The following is a 22,500-nucleotide window of genomic DNA, read 5'->3' as shown; positions in this document are numbered from 1 at the left end:
ATTTTTGAGCTTGGTGTTTCCATTTTCATTTGTCTCCAGGTATTTTCTTTTTTTTTTTTTTTGCAGTACGTGGGCCTCTCACCGCTGTGGCCCCCCACCCAACCTGCCGCGGAGCACAGGCTCCGGACGCGCAGGCTCAGTGGCCACGGCTCACGGGCCCAGCCGCTCCGCAGCACGCGGGATCTTCCCGGACCGCGGCCCGAACCCGTGTCCCCTGCATCGGCAGGCGGACTCCCAACCACTGCGCCACCAGGCAAGCCCGAATTTTTCTATTCTTTTTAAAAAATTTTTTTATTGGAGTATAGTTGATTTACAAGGTTGTGTTAGTTTCTGGTATACAGCTAAGTGATTCATATATACATATATATGGATATATATATATATGGATATATGAATATATATATTCTTTTTCATATTCTTTTCCATTATAGTTTATTACAAGGTATTGAATATAATTCTCTGTGCTATACAGTAGGACTTGTTGTTTATCTATTTTATATATAGTAGTTTGTATCTGCTAATCCCAAACTCCTAATTTATCTCTCCCCTCAGATGTGCCACTTTGGCACATGATTTATTTTTAGCTGAAGGCAATTGAGACCCTGTGGGCTCAAGAGGAACTTTCCCTGCTCTGTTAAAGAATTTAAATTGGGGGCCTTGCCCATAATAAGAGTTATTACCAGAAATAACATTTTATGACCTATGACAGGCAAACATTTAATTACTGAACGTCTGCTCTTCTCATCATCCTGTGAATTACCCTCCTCCCCTCTGGAGCCCCAGGCCCCTAGCCTATTCCTTAGCTCAGGATGGCACAGCTACCTCATTTTACCTTTATGTCTCTGAACCTCTCATATATGTGGGGTTCCCGTATGTATGAAATTAAGTTAGATTTTCTCCTGTTAATCTGCCTCATGTCAATTTAATTCTTAGACCAGGCAGAACTATCTAGAAGGGTAGAGAAAAGTTTCTTTGCGCCCCAGCTGTTCACACCTTCAGTGTTTGGGGCAACCGAACCAGATTGGGAGTCCAGAGAACTAGGTCTAAGTCCCAGAAATACAGTCAAAATCTAGATGCAGCACAAGGCAATGGTTACAAGTGTGAGCTCAGACTCACAGGTTCCAAAGTCAGGTTCTATCCCTTACAGACCGTGGGGCCTTAGAGAAGCCACCTTATTTCCCGCTGCCTCCACTTATTTTCCATCTGCAGAGTGGGAAACACATGAGTACTTCCCTTGTGGGGTCAATGGGAAGATCTAAAACTACAACTTTTGTCAAGTAATTAGAATAGTGCCTGCAACAGAGTAAGCACTCAAAAATAAAACTACTCTTACTCGTCATTTCTGCCATCATCGTGGGCAAAAAAAGTAACCTGGGCCTCATTTTTCTATGAAATATGGAATTCTGGAACTAGAAAGTGATGATTATAATGACTAACATGTTTTGAGGATTTGCTGGGGGCCAGCACTGTGCTGAAAACTTTACAAACACTGGCTCATTTAATACTCACAACAACCCTGCCCGGTAGCTAATCTTTGAGGCTCCATTTTACAGATAAAGAAACTGAAGCTCAGAGAGGTTCTATGACCTACTTAAGATTACGCTCCTTGTAAACAGCAGCCCAGATTTCAAGCCTAAGGTCTGAACTCTATCATTCCTCTGAGACCATTACTAGCGACCTCTCCTCTTTTAGAGGTGAGGACCTTGAGACCCAGAGAGGGAAGGACACCCAGCAAATCTCCGGCAGAACCAGGGCTGGGATCCAGAGGTCTCTCAGATTTCCACATCAGCATGTGTTCCACGGAACTCAGAAGTGCTGGAGGAAGCGTCCAAGTTTACCCAAGAGTCAGGCTAATCAAAAACACTATTCTTTTTTCTAGACACACACTTCTTTTCACTGTTAATTAAACTTTCCAGTTGAAGATTGCTCCCCTTAAATTAGGCATGCTGCTGCCTAATAAGCAGCCATAACTGGATTTGGGGGAAGGGGCCATGCATTGTCCAAATGAGATCCTCCTGCTGGGCACCTTGTGTCGGGAGCGTGTGTGTATGTACAAGTGTGTGTTTGTGAACAGCAAATGCTCTTTGCACTCACTCAGGCAAGCCTCAACTCACCACCTAAAAGGGGGAGGCACCAGCCCACTCCTGTTTGCACAGCAGCTGTCTGCTCAGGGGCACAGAGGCAGCAGCACTGCTCATAAATCTAGTCATTGTAGCAGCCGCTCCCAATCTCCCGAGACATCTGATGGCCTATTTGCCTAACTGCCCTCCCCTTCACTCACCATCTGCAGCAGAGGAGACACGCAGCTCTTTTAGATTCCCTTCTTCCCCTGCGTTTGGTTTGCACAGCGATAGAGACAGAGATTCAGCCTCGGTGATGAATTTCCACACCTCTCTGGCCTTGATTGCACCCTCACCCACACTAAATTCAGCCTGGCACCCAGACCTAGGAACCTTTCCCGCTCAACTAAAGGCTGTCAAACTTTTTAAAGCATGACTCACAATACATCTTCTATCTCCACCCTGTAAACACACACTTTCTACTTAGGATATATTCTGATGTAATCCATGGTGATCTACTATTTTAAGGGTCACAACTCTTAAATTAATTTCATGACTCCCTAAAGAGTCATGACCTACAGTGTGAAAAACAGTTAGGGGCAAGGATGACTCATCGCCGGAATCCCAGGGCCTAGCGTCGAGGGCACACTCTGTGTTTCTTGGGGGAATGATTTCTGATGCAACTTTCTCCCAGAGAGTTCCACGTGCAAGCAGGAAGAAACGAACATGGGCTCCAGTGCAGGAAGGGGTGGTGCAGAGGTCTCCCCCATCAGCAAGACCACAGGGCGACATAATCATGAAGCCCAGAGTCAGCAGAACTCCTCACAGCTTCTCTCTCAAGGTCGCCCTCATGGTTCATATTAACTGGCTGCACCTGGCCTTGGGCTTTTCATCTGCTACTTTGGAACTGAGACATTTGGGGCATTTGCTTAAGCTCTCTGAGCCTCTGTTTCTCCATCTGTAAATTGAAGACTGCTTTTGCAATTAGAGTGTTTAATGGCATCCCCTAATGCTTGATAAACATCACCTCATCACCTGTTGTTACCCAGCATGACTTTAGTCAAATAAAGGATCCAGTTTCCCTCCAATGTAGAGAACAGAAGATCAGAGGATTGTATTCTACACTTTTTTTCCATTTGGTATGTGGACAGGCCTGAGAGTCATTCCAGCGAATAAGTCATAGCAAGTGCATTATGATGGACGGAGTAGAGATACAGGTCTGGGAAGTAAAACTTTTAGGAAATATGCGGCAATTAATCAGGACATTTCTTTATTTCTCTTATGAACCAAAAAATACACAATTATTAAAAACATCTATCTTCTGTGGACATAAGTAAGGAACGTCTGGTACTAGAGCCCCTGTTTCTAGTAAGGTCTTCTCCCACTGGTGAGCTCCACGTGCTTCTGGATGTAGCATCAAACTGCTGTGGTCCTTAAGAGGGAGGAGGGGCTCAGAGGCCTCCTTTCAACCAGTAAGAATGGTGGACGAGGCTCACCCAGCACAACTCCCCGAGAACACATTTATGGGCTCAGCCACAAGGTACATTCCCTGAATTTCCTCTATTGCTGTCACAAAAGGCCAACTCAGTGCAATACTATTTCAGACCCCAGAAGTGAGGAACGGTTTGAATTAGGCAATAGTGATGGTCATGGGGAGGGAGTGGAGGGAGATGAAGAGGAGAGGGGAGAGGTAGTGGAGGGGGTGGGAGGCCTGAGGGAAGAAATACCATTTGTAATAGGATTATCTATCATGTGCCAGGCAGGTGTGAGGATTATTCCTAATCCTCATATCAACCTTGCCAGAATGGTATTAAACCCCCTCTATCAGGAAATTAAGCTGTGGGGACGCTGACACACTGAAGGCCATACAACTACTGTATGGCAAGGTCAGGATTTGAATCCAGATCCATTTGACCCCTATGGTGTTGCTTTTTCCACTACATTAGTCTGCCTCCCAGGGATGGATTTCACCAACCACAGTAATACCCAACATTTTGGAAAGGGTCGCCACCAACATTCCAACTTCTTTAATAATTCCTATTGGAGCATGGATTCACCTACGTATAATTTAACCCCAAGCTCATCTGAGCACACCGTGGGCTCCAAAGGTGCTTCTTTCACAGCAAGTATGCAAATGGCTTAAAAGTATTATAAACCTGAGCTGTTACATAGGTATTCATGATAAAAAGAAAGAAAGAAAGAAAAAAAGAACACTTGTATACAGTATTAAAATAAACTGATTCAATATAGATTTTTATTTTGCAGACTTTCTTGGTATATTTGCCATTAATCTTCTGGGAGCATTTAGCTTATTTACTCTAGGAATTTTGCTGTTTATCTAATTGTATCAAACATTTAATTAAAAGAGCTATCTGCTTGCTGCTAACACTCTGAGCATGGAAATTGAGCTGTATCTCATGAGGATATGGTATCTGTTACTAGATGTTTCCAAATCAGAGAAGGTCAGCCTAATTATCAGTGTTTCTAATTAGTTTTCCCGCAAGCAGTCATGTTATTAGACCCCAAACTAGGTAGCAAGGGATTTCCCCCCCCCTTGCTATTGAAAATAGCAACAAAAAGCAAAACATGCTGCCAACTCCTTTCTTGAAGAATCTTCTCATCCCAAACTTGGTTTCCCATTGCTTCCAATGTATCTCTTGGTCACTTATTCTAGGAACTGTATATCTGCTCCCATGACGTGATGGAATCGCATAACAGTTACAGGCAACCGGGCACATTCACATGTGCAGACTCCTTCCATCCTTACCACAACGATGATTCCCAAATGTTCAGAGAGGAACTAGGAGGCCCAGCAAGCTTACACAACAATAAAGGCATCACACAGCTAGTATGCAGCAGAGAGGAAAAGGAACCCAACTTTGCTGACTCTGAGTGTAGGGCTTCCTCTGCTGCCTACCAGATGCCAAGTGCTTTAGGTGAGCCAAGGAATTGGGTGAGCATTAGGGAAGGGCTGCAGGAGAAACCAGGAAGGACATGGGGGAAGAAGGTTAGGGAAGGTGAGGAAGCCAACCAAGGGTGTGATTATGAGCAAAGTCTCAGCCTCAGCCTGATCCTGCAGGGAGCTCTGGAGAGTAAACTGCACCTCTGAGTTTGCCTAGAAGCAACAGAACAGCTGGGCTTTTGTACTCTCACACTGATTAGCCATTGGTTACAGGCAACTGCAAGATCTGGGGGACATAAAAATATCCAGGCATTTACCATTTCAGTGCCCCAAGGTAATCATCCTCTGAAGGTCCCTGGTATGAACCTTTGTCAGCAAAGGTGAGGCTGGGCACACAGAACTGAGAAAGGGATCCGAGGCCCCAGGCAGGCTGCCCGCAGCATCCAACACACCATGCATTTCCCGTTCAATCAACAAGTGTGCACTGAGCATCTACTAAGTGCCAGATAACCCTGACATCCCCTTCCCCCAAGTCAATTTTAATCTCATCAGTTTTACAGCACTTATTCCTGCCTGGAATTTTCTTCTCCATTGCGTTTACTTGTGTGTTGTTTATTTCTTCCTACTGGAATTTAAGCTTCATGGGAGCACAAGCTCAGGCTGCCAAGTTCACCATGGTGACCAGGAAGACTCTCCCAAGGGGTGATAGTTTCCCTAAAACCTGAAAGTCAAGGAGAAGCCGGCCATGAGAATAAAGGGGGAAGAACATTCCAGGCAGAGGACATGGCAAGTGCAAGGGCACTGTGGTGGAAATACACTTGGAGTGTCTAAGGAACAGAGAGAGGGCCTCAGCAAGCAAGAGGGAGGGGACATGGGGGGATGGGCCAGATAATACAGGGCTTTGTCGCCATGACGCAGAGAGTGGCATTTACTCAAGCGGCATTTCCAAGGAGGAGCCATCAGAGAGGCCAACTGCTCATAAGGTTGGTGGCGCTTTTGTGATGGTGACTCACTCCAACCCCTCACCTTCTCTCTGATGACAGGCCTCTCTGTACCCTTTCAACCACCGTGTAAGTCACGGATAAGCTGTTAAGTCTTTTCATGGGCTGATTTTCTATTCAGCAGTCTGTTGATGAATGCTGAAAGGATATATGTAGACTCATGCCAATAAGACATGATAGTGAGATTTTATAAAGAGACAAATTATCCCCACATACAAGACAGAAAATCTTTGCAGTGCTGCAGTCCCCACACTGCTGAGCTTAGCAAGTCAGGGTTTGTTTCCTGAAACTAAAATTTCAATAGAAAGATATACCCAGTTTACCTCTTCCTCCCTGTAGGTTTCTGAATAGCTACTCACACCCTGCAAACTTCGTTACACGGCAGCGGAGAATGGAGAGCGCAGGTGTTAACACTCCCATCTCCCTGATGTGGGAAGCACAGCCCCAGGAGGGAGGATTGAAGGTGAGTCTGAGTAAAAGGAACCGGTGGGAAATCAAAAACCTCCCTGCTCCTTTTGCGTCCCTTGAAGAAATTTCAGGTGAGTCAGGAGTGCTGGTGATGGGGCTGATTGGCTACAGAGTAAAAAGGAGCTGTCAGTTTTGTCTCTGGGTAGGGCTTACAGAGGACTTTTGTTTTCAAGTCAGAGAATCCAAGGCACGGAGCACGTAAGAGACTCATACAAAGTCACAAAACTAGGAGGTACCTACAGCCGAGAGCATCCCACTTCACCCCAAGTTTCTCCTGATCCAAGGCTAATGGATCTCCCTCAACATCATACTCTCCTTGGCAAGATGAGCTCCAGCCTAAGCTGTAACATGAGTCACAGACCTCAGGAAGCATCAACACAATCATGTAAATATGAGAAATGACCACCGGGGGAAACTACGTTTCCAAATTAGATCTAGACACCTTAAGACTTAGGAGAGGTAAGCTCAAGCTTCCGTTCCTGAAACTTTTAGAAATATGCCCATTTGAGTTAAGAGGAAAAAAAAAAAATCCTCTGGCTTTGTGCTTTACAGTTGATGGGTTTGGATGATAGGAGCCTGATTTACTTCCTCTGAGGGGAGAACGTTTAAGATCAACCCCTCAGGCAGAGATGAAAGCAAAGTGACCTTACCTTTTTGTCACTGAGGCCAGTCACTTGGTCCACAAACTCCTCCTGGATCATGAAAGCCGCCAGATTAGCCGTGTAGCTGGCCAGGAATATGACGGCAAAGAAGGCCCACACGGACACCATGATCTTGCTGGTGGTCCCTTTAGGATTCTGGACAGGCACGGAGTTGTTAAACACCAGGCCCCAAAGAAGCCATATAGCTTTTCCAATCGTAAAAGAAGGCCCATGGGGTGCTGCAAATGACAGGAAGGACATTCTCAGCGCCTCCTCAAAATGCACACTGGTGAGCGTTTGATACTATGCAGTGGCTCCAGCAACACTGAAGGCTGCCAGAAGACGGACTTATATCATAGTGTGTCCCATCACTGCCCCAGAACCACAACCACAATGAGTCCTTTTTTCTTTAAAAATTAGCATTCTTCCCACATTTCTATATACTTGGCTTTTTGCCACATTTCTAAAAAGACAAAGGATGAAAGAAAGGAAGAGAGAGAGGGAGGGAAGGAGGGAGGAAGAAAGAAGGAAAGAACAAGAAAGAAAGAAAGAACAAGAAAGAAAGAAAGAAAGAAAGGAGAGAAAAAGAAAAAGAAAGAAAGGAAGAAAGAAAAAGAAAGAAAGAAGGAAAGAAAGAAAGAAAGAAAAAGGAAGAAAGAAAGAAAAAGAAAGGGAAAAAAGAAGGGAAAAAAGAAGGAAGGGAGGGAGGGAGGGAGGGAGGAAGGAAGAAAATGGTTATGCAAAACATGGGTTTGAATTAGAAGCAGTGTTATGACCTGTTTTAAATGTGGATTTGATTTCCATTTGGGGAAGCAGAGCCTTACAAAAACATGTGCATGGGGGCCGCTTCAGTATTTGTCAGATGTGCTTTCGTATAAGAACCATGCAATTCAGAGGGACTGATGCTTGATATTCTAATCTGATTGTTCCTAGCCATGGCTCCTGTTCAAACTCAGATGTAAGATATGCACAATGTAGGAATTAAACCAAACTAAAACACTCTCCAAATGGAGACATTAAGGAACAGAACAATAGAGCTTAATTCTTCTAACACTTCACAGATGGAAGACATTTGGTTGCAGGGTCATGGAAAATGAACTCTGATATCACAGCACTTTTTCTCCCTCAGCGTATTCTTAAGATTCTTTTTTTTTTTTTTTTTTAAGATTCTTAAGTGTTCCCTGCAACAGACTTAACTAAAAAGGCAGAACAATATGCCAAAATTTATTGGGCAGGGGAATATGCAGGCTGTAAAACACACATGTTAGAGCTTTCAAGTCTGGTTTTGTGCAAGAGGAAAAAAAAAATCAATTTATGCCCTCATTTCATGGGAAAAAGGGTCTTCCTTTAACAGAAGGTTTTTATGTCATTTAAGTAAATGAAGATATGAAAAAATGATCTACTTAGACTTCAGTTGGCGATGCACACAGAGTGGGCAATAAATAAAGTGGCAGCAGTGAATCCAGATTGATGGAAGTTACGAAGTTCTGGGCAGAGGGCCTGGTTGGGAAGCAAGCTTTCCGCACATGGGAGGCCAAATTCAGGCTATGGCAATACTTACAATATCCATATACAACACATTAGCGAGAAGGCAACTAATTCTATTATTCTCAGTTTCAAGCTCTCCTCTTTTTCTTTGCCTAACTTTATGATCTTCTGGGCTTATTCCCAACAGGCTGAGAATTCTTAGTAAAAAGTAGAGTCAATCCAGTAAACTTCATGAACTACTTAATTTTATTAGGGATGCGTGTTGATCAGAAGTGATAGCTATTTGGGAATCAGAAATGGGCAGTTGCAGGGAGCTGTCCAAGACGTTTGGGAATTCCTGATTCATGAAGACTATTACTGGGTCATATAATTTTCCCCATAAAGGACAATGAGATGTAACAGAAAGCTATTTTGTGCAAGGAAATAAGTAGCTATCATTTCCTGAGGGTTTCTACATGCGGATGAGTAGAAAACAAAAAGCCTCCAGGTGATGGAAGGAGTTTGCATGCTAGGTTCCTTCCTGCACAATAGTGTGTGTTTCAGCCAAAGGAGAAATTATTGCACGTGGTGGCCTTTGGATAGCTTTTTATCTTCCAAGATACATTTCAAATGTATCCACTTCTTTCCATCTCCATTCTCTCCATCCAAGTCCAAACCACTGCAGTTCTTGTTCTTGGAAAACTGTACCACCTTCCTAACTGGTCTCCCTCCTTCCACTGCTGCCACCCCTCCCATCGTCTTGATAGATAGATAGAAAGTGACCTTTCCACACCGTACAGGTTTGTATTCTGCCTCTTCCCTGACACTGTATTTAGAAGAAAAGCTGAAATGCTTACCACGGTCAACAGCCTAGCCCTCTGACTTCATCTTATACCACTGTCTTACCTCACTTACTCATAACTTTTCTGTTTCTTGAGCATATCAAGATTGATCCCATGCCAAGGCCTTTGTATCTGCTGTTCCCTCTGCGTGGAATGCTTTTCCCTCAGTTTTTCACAGGACTGAATCCTTCTCATCCTTCAGGTCTCAACTCAAGCATCATCTCTTCCTAAAGTCCTTCCCTGCTTGACCGTCATATACTTAAGAAGCGCCCACATCCCATCACTTCACTTTGGCTTTTCTCCCTTCCTCCTGAGATTTATTACAATCTGTGATTATTCATTTATATGTTTACATGTTGTCTCCACAACTAAATTCGCTGTTGCCCAAGGATGAGGAAATCTCCATCCCATTTACCACATTAAACCCCTGCTCCGGTACCAGGTACTCTGGAAATATTCATCAAATAAACGCACGAATTCACAAACAACACAAGCTCTGATTTTGCAAACATAAATATCTACTCTCCTGCAGTATGATCACCCATAGAACATTGCCTCAGGACCCACTCTGTTGGAAAGCTTCTTACTAGTTAATTACATTACCCATTTAGTGAAATGCTGGCAACTCTCCCACTTAAACACAACATGATTACTTGTGGCATTTTAACTGCGTTTGGTTGACGGCAGGTGGTTTATGTGGTAACCACTGCTCTTCAGTGGTTAAGAAGAAGTGGGAGGATTTCAGTAAAGCTAAGTTCCCAATAGATTCCCATGACCTGCTGGCTCTTTCCAATACTGAATCTTCCAAGCAAAAAGAACATACGGCAAATTAAAGCGCCTTGTTTTTGAATAATTGTACCTTGAAGATCTGCCGTCTTCCACCATCTAAAGTCATTTTTCAGGAAAGAGATTTTGTCCTGGCACCCTTCTGATACCATCTACTTAGGATGTGTTGTGCATTGAGAAAAATTCACTCAAAATTGTGTAATGTGTTTATGTATATGGTTCGTGTGGGAGCCTCTTAAAAAGTTATGGCCAGGGGCTTCCCTGGTGGCGCAGTGGTTGAGAGTCCGCCTGCCGATGCAGGGAACACGGGTTCGCGCCCCGGTCCGGGAGGATCCCACGTGCCGTGGAGTGGCTGGGCCCGTGAGCCATGGCCGCCAGGCCTGCGCGTCCGGAGCCTATGCTCTGCAACGGGAGACGCTGCAATAGTGAGAGGCCCGCGTACCGTTAAAAAAAAAAAAAAAAAAAAAAATTAAAGCCCCCCTTCCGTATCCACAGATTCAGCATCCAAGGATTTAACTAACCTCGGATCAAAAATCTTCAGAAAAAAAAAAAAATTCCATACAGTTCCAAAAAGCAAAACTTGAATTTGTTGTTAGTGGCAACTATTTACATAGCATTTATATTGTATTAGGTATTATAAATAATCTAGAGATGACTTAAAGTATATGAGAGGATGTGCAAGGGTTACGTGCATAGACTGTGCCATTTTATAAAGGGACTTCAGCGTCCTCAGATTTTGGTACCTGTTGGGCGGTCCTGGAACCAATCTGCTGGAAGGATACTGAAGGATGACTGTACTGTTAATAAAGGGATATAGGTTCTGGTATATACCAAAAAAAAAAAAAAAAAAAAAAAAGTTATGGCCAATGAATGCATCCCAATTGAATTTTCTACTTACTGATTGCCACTTTATCAAGTACAATGCACTAAGGTCAGGCACTGTCAAGAGGAAAATGTAACTGTTTGGGGAAAGTCACCATTTTATCATATATTTATATATTTATCATCAAGCGAATGTGAGCATGATTCGGTAGTTTGGGGAATGTTCTTAACCTAGATTCTATAAAACCATTTTCTTTGCATAGACTGAAGTTGAGACTCACTAGTAGTTTTAACATTTGTTTTGATGCACATTTTGAAAACTGCCAGAAAACTTTTTCAAATATGCTTTCTCAGCAAATATCAGTAGTTTTTCACTTAACTGTCGACTCCACATTATAGCAAGATTAAAATGTCTCATTTTTAAGTTTTATCCTTCTTTTCAGTAGAAGGGAATAACCCATACTTGTATGGCACTGCAAGTAATATCAATGACCCAGCATGATTTATACGATGGTACAGCAAGGCAATATAGGATAATGTGTTCTAAATCTGAACTCTTCATTGAAAGTAAATTACACAGCATTGACTTTGAATCATGCTTATGAAGCTAGTCTCACCTTTCCCTTTGGCTAAGTTTCTGTTGTATCCAACAGGACTGAAGTATTCAAATACGAAAACAGCTATGGCGGATACAATGAGCAGCATCACAAACATCATCACCCAGACGGAGGCGCTGAATGGTTCTGCAGGTAAACAGGCCGGAGGGATGGAAACATGGTCAGTGAGCGCCTCCTCACAACCAGGGCTAGCAGGAAGCCTAGAGGGCCATTTGCAGACTCACTGAGAAACCCACTCTGATGTGAATCTGATCATTCAAAAGAAGCTAGTCATTGTTTATTCATACATTTAAATCATTCTCTATTCTACAAAATATTTGAGGTGTTTTATAAGAATGCACATCATAGGATAAAAACAGAAAAGCATATGACATTTTACAAATCAGGTCAAGGATAATAAAAACAAAATATAATGATAAGACCAAGGGAGAAAGCTAAAACGCAAACCAAGAGGATACAGGGTCCTCTGTAATTACAGAATCATCCAGGGGACCAAAGCTAAAGAGAAACAAGACTAGATTCAAACAGTCAAACATAAGGCACCTGCGAATCAGCATGAGTTTTATTTTTATTTTCATTTTCATCTTGACATGCTGGAGGGAGGACGTGCAGGAATTCTAGAAGTAAAGGGAGAATTATAACCTGGTAGAAAAGGATCATAAAATCGTGGGATTGACAGGAATACTGGAATGTCATAGTCTGCCCCCAATACTACCACTCTCTCCATTTCACCTACTGCTTCGGACAGACGGGATCTCTACAATTTAAAAATCTTGTCGAGGTTGGTAATGGTTAAACGCAATTGACAAGTCATTTGAGGATATTACATTCGCACGAGAATTCAATGAAAACGCATCGTTTAAAGATAGAGGCAATGAGGTAGTAGATGGGTAGATGGTTATTTCCCCTAAAAATAGTTTTCTTCAGTTCATTTTCATGTGGGTGTCTCAGAAGCGCAGGCCAAGACACAAGGTTCTAAATCTTAGATCACTTTAGAAAGGTAAGAGATACTATGTAAAACAAATTAACATTTTTATTCAAACTGATTGAGGACATGAAAGTGAGCTGAAAGGAGCCATTTTATCCATGTGTGACATAGATTTGCTAGAAAATCAACAGAGACTAAAATTTTTTAAATGAACATATAGCTCCACCTGATTGCATCATTGGGAAGAAACTGCCCTTGGACACCAATGAACGTATAATCCTTTTCATCATGACCAAACATTTTCTAAGAATAAAATATAAGAAGCCCAATAATACCTCCCAAATAGTACACATTTTATTATTTTTAAATGTTTTTTTTTCTAATGAGGCTATTAATAATAATAAAGAACTAGGATGATATCAGGCCACCTTTTTATTAAAGTCTGTGACTACCTAACACAGCTAGAGTTCATCACAAACTCCAATGTAATGAGCTTAATATATAATAAGAAACTAATATGTCCGAAGCTTTAATGATATTGGATAATTTTAAAACCTGAAGGAATACTTTGTAATGCAAATACTTTAAGGAGCAACAAGTACCAAGACAAACTTACTTGACTTAAATAAGCCAAGATGAGCTCAAAGAAACCAATGAGACTAAAACTTAGTTAAATTTAACTTGAGTGCAAACAATATCGTGTCCCTGAAATCAGCAGTTTGGTAGTAAGGTGTATCCAGGAGAAAGAAATGAATAATTAGGAGATTAAAAATTACTTAATATTCAAAAATAGAGATGCTAAAGTAATTCTCCAGGTTGGATGTGCTGATGGCATAGTGTGTCTCAGCAGAGGAGGATCACTGTAATGAGTAAAGGAGCATTATATACATGTAAAGTATTTGGTGGTGTGCTTTGCACACTGCATACACATAATAAATTAAATGGAATAGCTGCTGGGTTCAATGGTTAAAGCCAGAAGTGGTGGTGGTGGTGTGCTGTCCAGGGTCCTGAAAAAGGTGTTCTAGTTTAAAACACGCACACTTATTAATCTGATAACTCCTTTTCTCTGCAGGTTATGATGACATTATTAAAAATATTAGGGGAAATCCTTACTGAATTCTTGTACTCACATTTCAGAATCTGTAAGCCTTCAGTGGACTTCACTGGGCACTTGATGTGTCCTAGTCACTAACTGGTCAGAAAATCAGATGGAAACTGATCAAGAAACTGATCCCAGATGTTTTCTCACTTCGAAGTGACAACATTTGTCCCCTGACTTGTGAGGATGGCAGAGAGATTCTGCTGTAGTATTCTGGTTTTAGTAAGTTAGGTACCTATGAGTGCCACGAAGGATGGCTATTCCCAGACACCACACACACACACACACACACACACACACACACACACACACACCCCACAACAAAGAAAGTCATTAGAACAATGATGAGCTACTGTCTGTAGTGTCTAAGATGTGACCCAGAAATATTTTTAGATAGCTCTGGATTACATCCTCTACTGGACAGATTCAACAGATTCAACATCTGTCTGCGAAGGAACTTTAATCTAGAAGAGACCCCAGCTCAGCATTTCTTTGGATCAAAGACTCCAACCTACTTGGAAAGTCTTAAGAATTAACTGAATGGAAATATTGCCAGAGACATCATCTCTGTCCTTGAAGAGTTGCTGGTTACATTTTTATACAAAAGCTCAGAGGCATTACCTGCAAGTGTTTCCGACGTGAGTTAATGGATTTTGCGGAGGAGAGAGAATAGGAAATAATGAAGAGCAATGCAATCAGATTTTGAATGTTTGGCTCTTCCAGATGACTGAGCCAGTGAATGGAAAAATGTAGCTTAGCATGGTTCATTATGACTTTCAAAACCTGCAGATAATGACCGTAAATAAGGGGGTGCGCAGTCAATCGAACAGGGATGTAATTTAGTGACTAGGAAAAATATTAAGCCTTCTGTGTAAAAACAGCTTTAAAAATCGCTTCCTCTGGCTACAATTTATTTTATTCTTAAAGATACAGTAGGAAGAGTGAGGGGGGGAAGAGAGGTTTAGCTAAATCTAGCAAAAATACTTGACTTTTATGGAAATGTTCTACTAACACAGATAAGATAAAAATCTAGGGAAACTGGGTTGAGGCCAGATTCAGTATCAGTGACTCATATTTATGAGACAAGTCACTGGAAATATTTTTCCTCTTTGACTGAACTGGACGAAAAGTTCTCTCTAGCTCACTAAGAAGATAAGTGGACAACTTTCTCTTTCCATTTCTTCCACGAACTCCCTTCCTCCAACCTCTAGGACCAAAGATCTCTGTCAAAGCTTCCAATAGGGAATGGGGAAAAAGATGATTAGGAGTGACTATGAGTGAGAGTATATCCAATAATTATTAACATTCTGCTTGTGTTGTCAATATCAGTAAGCAGTATTTTTCATGATCCAGTGAGGCTCCCTTATTAAGATATGGGCATCATTATCCATATCAGACACAGGCACAGAAGGAACATAGTGAGGTGTGTATTTGTCAAGGTCCACATTACTCCAACAAAGGTTACAAAAATTGAAGCGAGTGCAAAATCAAATCCAGTGAGGGGTAAGGATTTCAACAGCTTAAATGGATTATCGAAAATGAAAACAGTAAATCCATATGTCTCTGTGAGTAAGGCAGTATCCAAAATCCTGTTAGTCAACATTTCACTCATGAGAATGAAGCATAGAACGCTTCACTGGATGCTAACACCACATATAAATGAAGACAGTGGAAGAGTAAGGCTATAGGCTTGGAGCTGGCATCCACAAATGGGCCCTAGTCTGCAGTTTTAGTTCTCTAATAAACAAAGTTTTTTTGTCTCTGGAAAAGTGTAAGAAATTCAGTTGACCCTAATCTAACTGTTTTCACTGACTCCTGCAGTTTCCTTCTAGGGGTCAATGTCTGTCTTAACCTTCCCAATTTGGGACAAACCCACTGACATGGGAATGCCAAGGGGAAGTTAATCTGAATCCCATGATCTTCAAGACAGTCACTATCAAAAACTATTTATGATGACAAAACACTCAACACAATGATTTCCTTTAAAGAAAAAATTAAAAACGCTTGGCTATGTTCCATGCAGTTTCAGCTACACCAGCCAAGCTACCTAATGCGTAGCTGCTAAAGAAAACCAGATGATAGAAAAAAACAGAACTACCTTGCTTTAAAAAATAAAAACCTTTTGTGTAAAAACATAAATCTAGGAAACAGTTAAAAGGAGAGTAAGAATTTCTTCTCTTATAAACCATTCAGCTTAAAGGATAGTCACATTTAAAATATGATTCCATTAATTTTAAAACAGTGTATCCTCTTCAGACTGCTTCTGTTTTGTTTATCAGCGTACTGGTATAAATCATTGCACAGTCATCATTATTTTTACTCTTACATCCAGTAAATAAATGACTGTCATTCTAGTGAGGGATGGAGGATGGGTATGTGGCTGCTAAATAAAAGTTTATGAGCTGATTTAAATTAATTGTGGACAGACAGGTTTATTTTTTAAATGCTTTCAAGGCTCTAAGCAATATATCTACTAATCTATATTCTGCACTATCAAGGACGGTATCTGAATATGTGATTGTACTTTTAGCAGCTATTTCCAAGTTAAAGATAAATGAAAGACGTTAACTGGGGGAAAATTTGGGTAATTCAATGCAACATGCTTTCAATATGCTGACGTGGTTACCTAGAACTGAACTAGGTCCTATCTGGTCCTGTCTTTTGAGCAAACAAGACAAAATACCTATAATTCCTCGTAGGAAATGTGCAACAGCGACTGTGAAGTTCACATACCTAGAAAAGCAGAAGGTGATACAGTGCCATTGCTTCTTGAAACCATGACACTGATTCCCGTCTCCACAAAGGGCACAGAGAAGTCCACCACTTCAGAACGTTCCTCATTGATGGTGAGTGAGCCAACTGCCATGACTGCCCGTTGATAGACCACCTGGACACAAGGCAAAAGAAAGAACCGTCCCTTTACTTATCCTTCCCACCATCCCTGAGGACCTTGGGCCCTAAGTCTGAATGAGGGCCCTTGGGCTGAAAAGATAACTTACCTCACCAATCATTCCATTCCACACATTGTTAACTTTCTTGCCATGCTTCCCATTAGTCACCAGGTAAAGGTCATAGGTAAACTTCACTGTTCTCGAAAGCTTCTTTAGGATATCGATGCAGAACCCCTTGCAGCATTTTTTAACATTCATGCCCTCATTGGTTGAATTGCTGTAGAGAAAATCCCAAGATGGTAGAGCAGTAGTACTGGAAAATGTGTTCACAGTCATTATCTACACTCTTCTACTATTTTTCACATGGGAAATTGAGGCCCCAAATGAGGAAGCGGCTTTTACAAGGACGTTCAGCGAGTTTATGACAGCAAAAGTAGCAAGTGTTCTTAACTACGACAATAATCATGACAACAGGTAACATTTCTTGAGTAATTACTATTTGCTATGCACTGTGATAAATGCTTTATACTAATTGTTGGATTAATCTTCACAACATTTTTCTTCACTAGCTAGTATTCAGATCCCCATTATACAGATGAGGGTTACTACCTCTTATTTTTTTAAAGCTTGTAACACATACAACCTCTTTAGATCAGAGTTTAGTCATCTAATCTAAACTGAATTATAAAAACTTATTGGAAGATGGAGGAGAGGAAGATGTGAAATTCTCAGAGCAAAGGAGAGTTTTGCTTTATCCTTTCACTGAAAATAGAGGTTGGCAACCAAAGGGAAGAAGAAAGGATGCCTTACTTACTTAGGAAAGATACTCTCCTTGCTGAGGAAAACTAAGAATTATCAGCTAAGAATCAGGAGACCTGGGGTCTACTCTGTGCCTGAGTCTGTGGACTTAATGTCTCTTGATCGAGTCATCTCGCAAATGAAGGCTCGTTCATAACATTTTCCCTCCCTACCTACGTGCAGGAAGTGTAAAAGGTGACACTATTAAATAGCAATGTCCTTGATCAGGAAAAAGCCCTATTAAAATACAGAGGGCATCGCTGTCTTAAAACCTATCATAATCTACCAAGGTTACATTTGTTGCTTTGTGTCAGCCACTTTGCTTTATTTACTTGACAAAGTCATACTCAAAGGACACTCAGAAAAACCAGAAATGCTTTTAAAAGGGAAGGAAACAGGGGTCTTCCCAAGTGATAACAAAAACTATTTAAACAACTGCTACAGGAAGATCAAGACCTCTCTGGGCATTGCACTTGGTTCCACCTTGCCCTGGGGCATCCATTAGTACCATGCTCAGATGCTGAGTCACGTATTTCATAGGATATGTGCTGCCTCAATATTCCACTGTTGACACATCTACATACTGAATTGTTATCTAAGCACTAAATTGATGTCTATCTACCATCATTTGGTCTGTGTTTCCACATCTGGAAACACAGACCACACTGGGAACTTTTGTTGGTTGTTAACACAAACCTTGTGTGTGTGTGTGTGTGTGTGTGTGTGTGTGTGTGTGTGGAGGAGGGGGTATGACAACTACCCAGACATCTGAGAAATGGTGCCCATGTAATCTCTCTGCTCTCCACCATCACCCAAAAGAAAGGGAGACTCATAAAAACAAATATGGGGAAAGGGATCCGGTAAATCATCAATTCTCTGGCTCTATAATTTCCCAGTGTGGCCAGTGGATGTGCCTTGCGAGTCAGACAGAGCTGCTTTCAAATCCTGGGTCTGCCCTTGACGAGCATGGAAACTCGGACAGGTCTCTTCATTCACAGACCTCAGTTTACTTATTCATGCATTGAGAAGGCTGATACTTACCTTGCAGGATAGTTGGAAATATTAAATAAGGTATCTAAAGCACCTCCCACATAGGTGCTTAAAAATATATTTCCTCTCTTTTCACCAATGATCTGACAGTTTCGGGGATTAACTGGCAGTATAGCCATTTATCCTTACAGATCAAAACAGGTAATTTTTCCTCAATTTTGTCTTCACGTCTTAACACCCAACTAACAGGTAAGAAGAAAAGTCTGATTTCTCAGCCCATTTCCTACTACCTGATTTTTTAGAAGAATGATGTGTGCCCTCAAGACCCCACCATTTACCAGAAGTGAGAGACAAAGGGTTTTCCCTGAAAGAATATCACCAAGAAAACAAACACAATCAGGTTGTCCAAAAGGAATCCTTTTTGGAACCAATCAGCCTTCCTCAAAGATGTTACCTTTAGGAAATGCAGTTGATCTAATCTGTGTTAATGTTGGGATGACTGGATCCTAGTAATTTTCTATTGCTTTCAGGTAAATCAAAGACTTTAATTTCACCTAGAAGCACAGTACAATTCTCATGTCACCAAGTGGGAAAAGGAAAATTGCAAGCCACCCCCTCCCACAGGAACCCAAATTGTGAATTTGAACTTGCTAATCTGTTTCTATTCTTCAGTTGAAAAGTCAATTCTTTTAAAGACAGTGATTTACTTGGAGGTTCATTTCCTCCAGACCAATGTGACTCAGGACTTGGTGATCTATTGTTTTCAGCTCCAAGTCTTCTGATTTTAAAGACTTTAATCTCCAATGACTGAGTGTGAAGCATAAGATGCCCTACTTGATTGGCCCTATTGAATCAGAGAAGATATTGTTATCATAAAGGAGGTACCCCAGTGGGGTTATACTCTTTGCTTTGTGCCAGCCACTCTGCTTTCTTCATCTGACCAAGTTCTGCTCAAAGAACACCCACCCAAGTCAAAACCTCCTTTGACAACTTTCCCACATTACCGCTTCTGTCATTCCCCCAGTTCATCACTTCCAAGTACTGCACTAGGCTTCCATCTGTTTCCCAAACTCGCCAATCTCTTTCCTCCCTCAGGGCCTTTGCACCTGCTCCTCTAACTGGGTGGCTCTTCCCCAGTTCTTCACATGTTTGGCTTCTTCTCCTCCTTTACATGTCACCTTAAATCTTACCTGTGTGAGCTGCAGGAGCCCCACATACCTCAAGTGACTCCCTTATCACACCACCTTATTCAGATCCTTCACAGGGTTTATCCTGATGTGGAGCTGCCCTGTTCCCTTATTGGTTGAGTAGTTTTTTAACTGCGTGCAGCCCTTGACTGCAAGATCCTTCCCGGTTCATTGATGCATCCCCCATGCCCAGCACTGTGACTAACACAGAAACTATGCTTCATGCGTATTTATTTATTGACTAATTTATTCAGAATTTCAACCCCAAAGAGGCTGATGACTCCAAAAAAAGCTGATAATTATTTACTGAATAATCCATAAGGATTTCAACTCCAAAAATGCTGGTTATTGATAAAAAAATTTCTCCAAACCAAAATGTACCTTCATAATACATTTAGCAATCATATTCTTAAAAAGTTATCTTTGCGCTTCCCTGGTGGCGCAGTGGTTGAGAGTCCGCCTGCCGATGCAGGGGACACGGGCTCGTGCCCTGGTCCGGGAAGATCCCACATGCCACGGAGCGGCTGGGCCTGTGAACCATGGCCACTGAGCCTGCGTGTCCGGAGCCTGTGCTCCGCAGTGGGAGAGGCCACAACAGTGAGAGGCCCGTGTACCACACACACAAAAAAATTATCTTTATCCAAAGCACTGAGCCATGGGGATTTGCATCTTGTATAATAAGAACTTAGGCTGGAATTTGGAATGTGGGAGGAAAAGTATCCATTCATCCTCTGTTCAAGTTTCATCAACATTGGGGTGTCATATTCTGTGCTTGTCACTGAAGACACAAATATTAATAAGCCACATTCCCTATATTTAGGCAGATAATACTCTGGGGGAAATACAGACAAACTGTAAGCCATAAAAACAAGTGAGAAAGATAGCTAGAGAGTGCTATGGACTGAATGTTTATGTTCCCCTCAAATTCATATGTTGAAACCCTAATCCCCAATGTGATGGTATTTGGAGAGGTAATTAGGTCATGAGGGTGGAACCCTCCTAAATGGAAGTAGTGCCCTTATGCGAAGGAGCAGGACAGCTTGCTTCCTCTCCCTCTGCTCTCTACCAGGTGAGGAGAAGACAGCCGTCTGCAAACCAGAGGGTCTTCACCAGACACCAGATCTGCCAGCACCTTGATCGTGGACTTCCCAGCCTCCAGAACTGTGAGGAATAAATGTCTGTTGTTTAAGCCACCCACTCGTGGTAATTTGTTACAGCAGCCTGAACGGATTAAGACATAGAGACATAGCCAGGGTACTGTGGAAGTAGGGAGAACTAACCTAGCTTGTGGAGGGAGTGCTTAAGACTTAAAGGGCAAGCAAAAATTGTCCAGGTGAAAGGAGGCAATCAGAAAATACTCAGAAAAAAAAAAAAAGATTTCCATCTAACAGTAGGCTTTTTCCTTTTGTGAATCCTCCACAAGGGTGGTATTTGTGTTTATGTTTGCATGACAAAGACAAAATTCAGGGCCTTGGACTTGGCCATGAAGCTTTATGTATCTCCAAAGGGTTTACAGATTAGGGAGAACCCTTCACCAGGGGATCTGATAAAAAAAGTCAGTTCCATTTCAATCGTAATAAAAGAGGAAATGACTTAGATGCAATGCTGATTTGTTGCTGGTGACCTAGGAGATCCCCAGGAGATCAGCTCCACCTTAAGCACATCAGAAAGTCACTTGTAAGGTGGATGTTGACCCCAAAATGGAGAGAAGCTTTGAAAATTCTGAAAAGTTTGGATCTGGGAAATAGAAAAGAGGTGGAAGGAAGTGGGAGATATGGTTTGGGGGAGGGAGTAACCAGAAAAACACAAAAGAAATAATTATTCTAGGAAAGACTGGAGGGGAGGGTTGATTCACCATAGTGGTTAAGAATATGGTGGTGGAGTCAGATGGACAAGTGTTTGAGTCCTGCGTCTTCCACCTACTAGCTCAGTGGCTTTGAATGTGCTTCTTAATCTTCTCATAACTCGGTTTTGATCATGTTTAAAATGGGCAAAACCATGCACCTCGTATTGCCGTTGTTGGAATCAAATGAATGCAAACCACCTGGTGTAGTTCCAGGTCTTTTAAAAAATCTATTTTTATACGCACCTATTATAATGGAGTATATTTTATATTACATTCTATTATTATTGTAGAGATACCACTGTTATCAGTGATACAGGCTATTGTAAAGGATTGGGCACATTCAGCCGACAGCATCCCTGGACTCACTTGATTCTGATGAACTTCCGACATGGCACAGTGTTCCTCACACACGTCTCAGTCAGCGGGTCTATGTCTTCCACGATGACAAAGGGGGCCTCCTCCAGTGTGACGATGCTCAGATGGTTGTCGTCTGGCTCACAGTCTGAAAAGGACTTGTACCTGGGCCACACGGCGTGCCTCAGGCTCAGGGTCTGGTTCTCCCACTTGCCCACCTGCAGTATAAAGAGAAAGACACACCTGTGCTTTCCTGCACCACTGGCTTTCAGAAAGGTGAGTCCTCCCCCGTAAGAGGTATGGGAGAAGAACCCCATCATCTTCAGGACTTTTCTGCTACCTACCTCAGCGTACACTTCTGTTTATATGCTAAGAAAGATGAGGACAAAGGGAAAGCAGAATACTGGTCAGCTCCCATGCCCTGGACTCTCCCCAGACTAATAAATACGGGGGTGGTGACAAAGCACTGATGCCACTGGAGACACCCAAGTGATTGTGATGTTCTGCCAGAGCTCAGGGCCACTAATGTCATGAAAAGAGCAAGGACTTTTAGAATCAGAGGTCTAGGCTTGAATCCCCAAATCTGCCACTTACTAGCTGTACAACCCCAGGCAGGCTTTTAATCACTACGAACATCTGTTTTCTCATCTGTAAATAGACACAATTCCACCTACTTTATAAGGATGTTGTGGGAATTAAATAAGGCAATTCGAGAAAAGCATACAGGGCAGTGCTCAGCACGTAGTAAGGACTCCAAACTCTCTCTTTTAAGTATACAAGAGAGTCAGTGAGAGGGAAAGA

At 42.0% G+C, this 22,500-nt stretch overlaps 1 protein-coding gene across 1 annotated transcript in view; it reads right to left on the bottom strand.

Annotated features, from left to right (window-relative positions):
* Positions 1-22,500, bottom strand: part of GRIN2A (glutamate ionotropic receptor NMDA type subunit 2A) — a 378,152-nt gene that overhangs the window by 64,676 nt on the left and 290,976 nt on the right. The window contains exons 6-10 of the mRNA XM_007462837.1: positions 21,712-21,917; positions 16,633-16,801; positions 16,367-16,520; positions 11,607-11,732; positions 7,082-7,311 (exon numbers count right to left, since the gene is read on the bottom strand). Of these exons, the coding sequence (XP_007462899.1) occupies positions 7,082-7,311; positions 11,607-11,732; positions 16,367-16,520; positions 16,633-16,801; positions 21,712-21,917 (885 nt within the window). The remainder of the gene's footprint in view (positions 1-7,081; positions 7,312-11,606; positions 11,733-16,366; positions 16,521-16,632; positions 16,802-21,711; positions 21,918-22,500) is intronic.

Source organism: Lipotes vexillifer, unplaced genomic scaffold (genome assembly GCF_000442215.2).
Source record: "Lipotes vexillifer unplaced genomic scaffold, Lipotes_vexillifer_v1.1 scaffold306, whole genome shotgun sequence".
Lineage (NCBI taxonomy): Eukaryota > Metazoa > Chordata > Mammalia > Artiodactyla > Lipotidae > Lipotes > Lipotes vexillifer.
The sequence above is the reverse complement of the archived record's forward strand: the minus strand, read 5'-3'. Positions and strand labels throughout refer to the sequence as shown.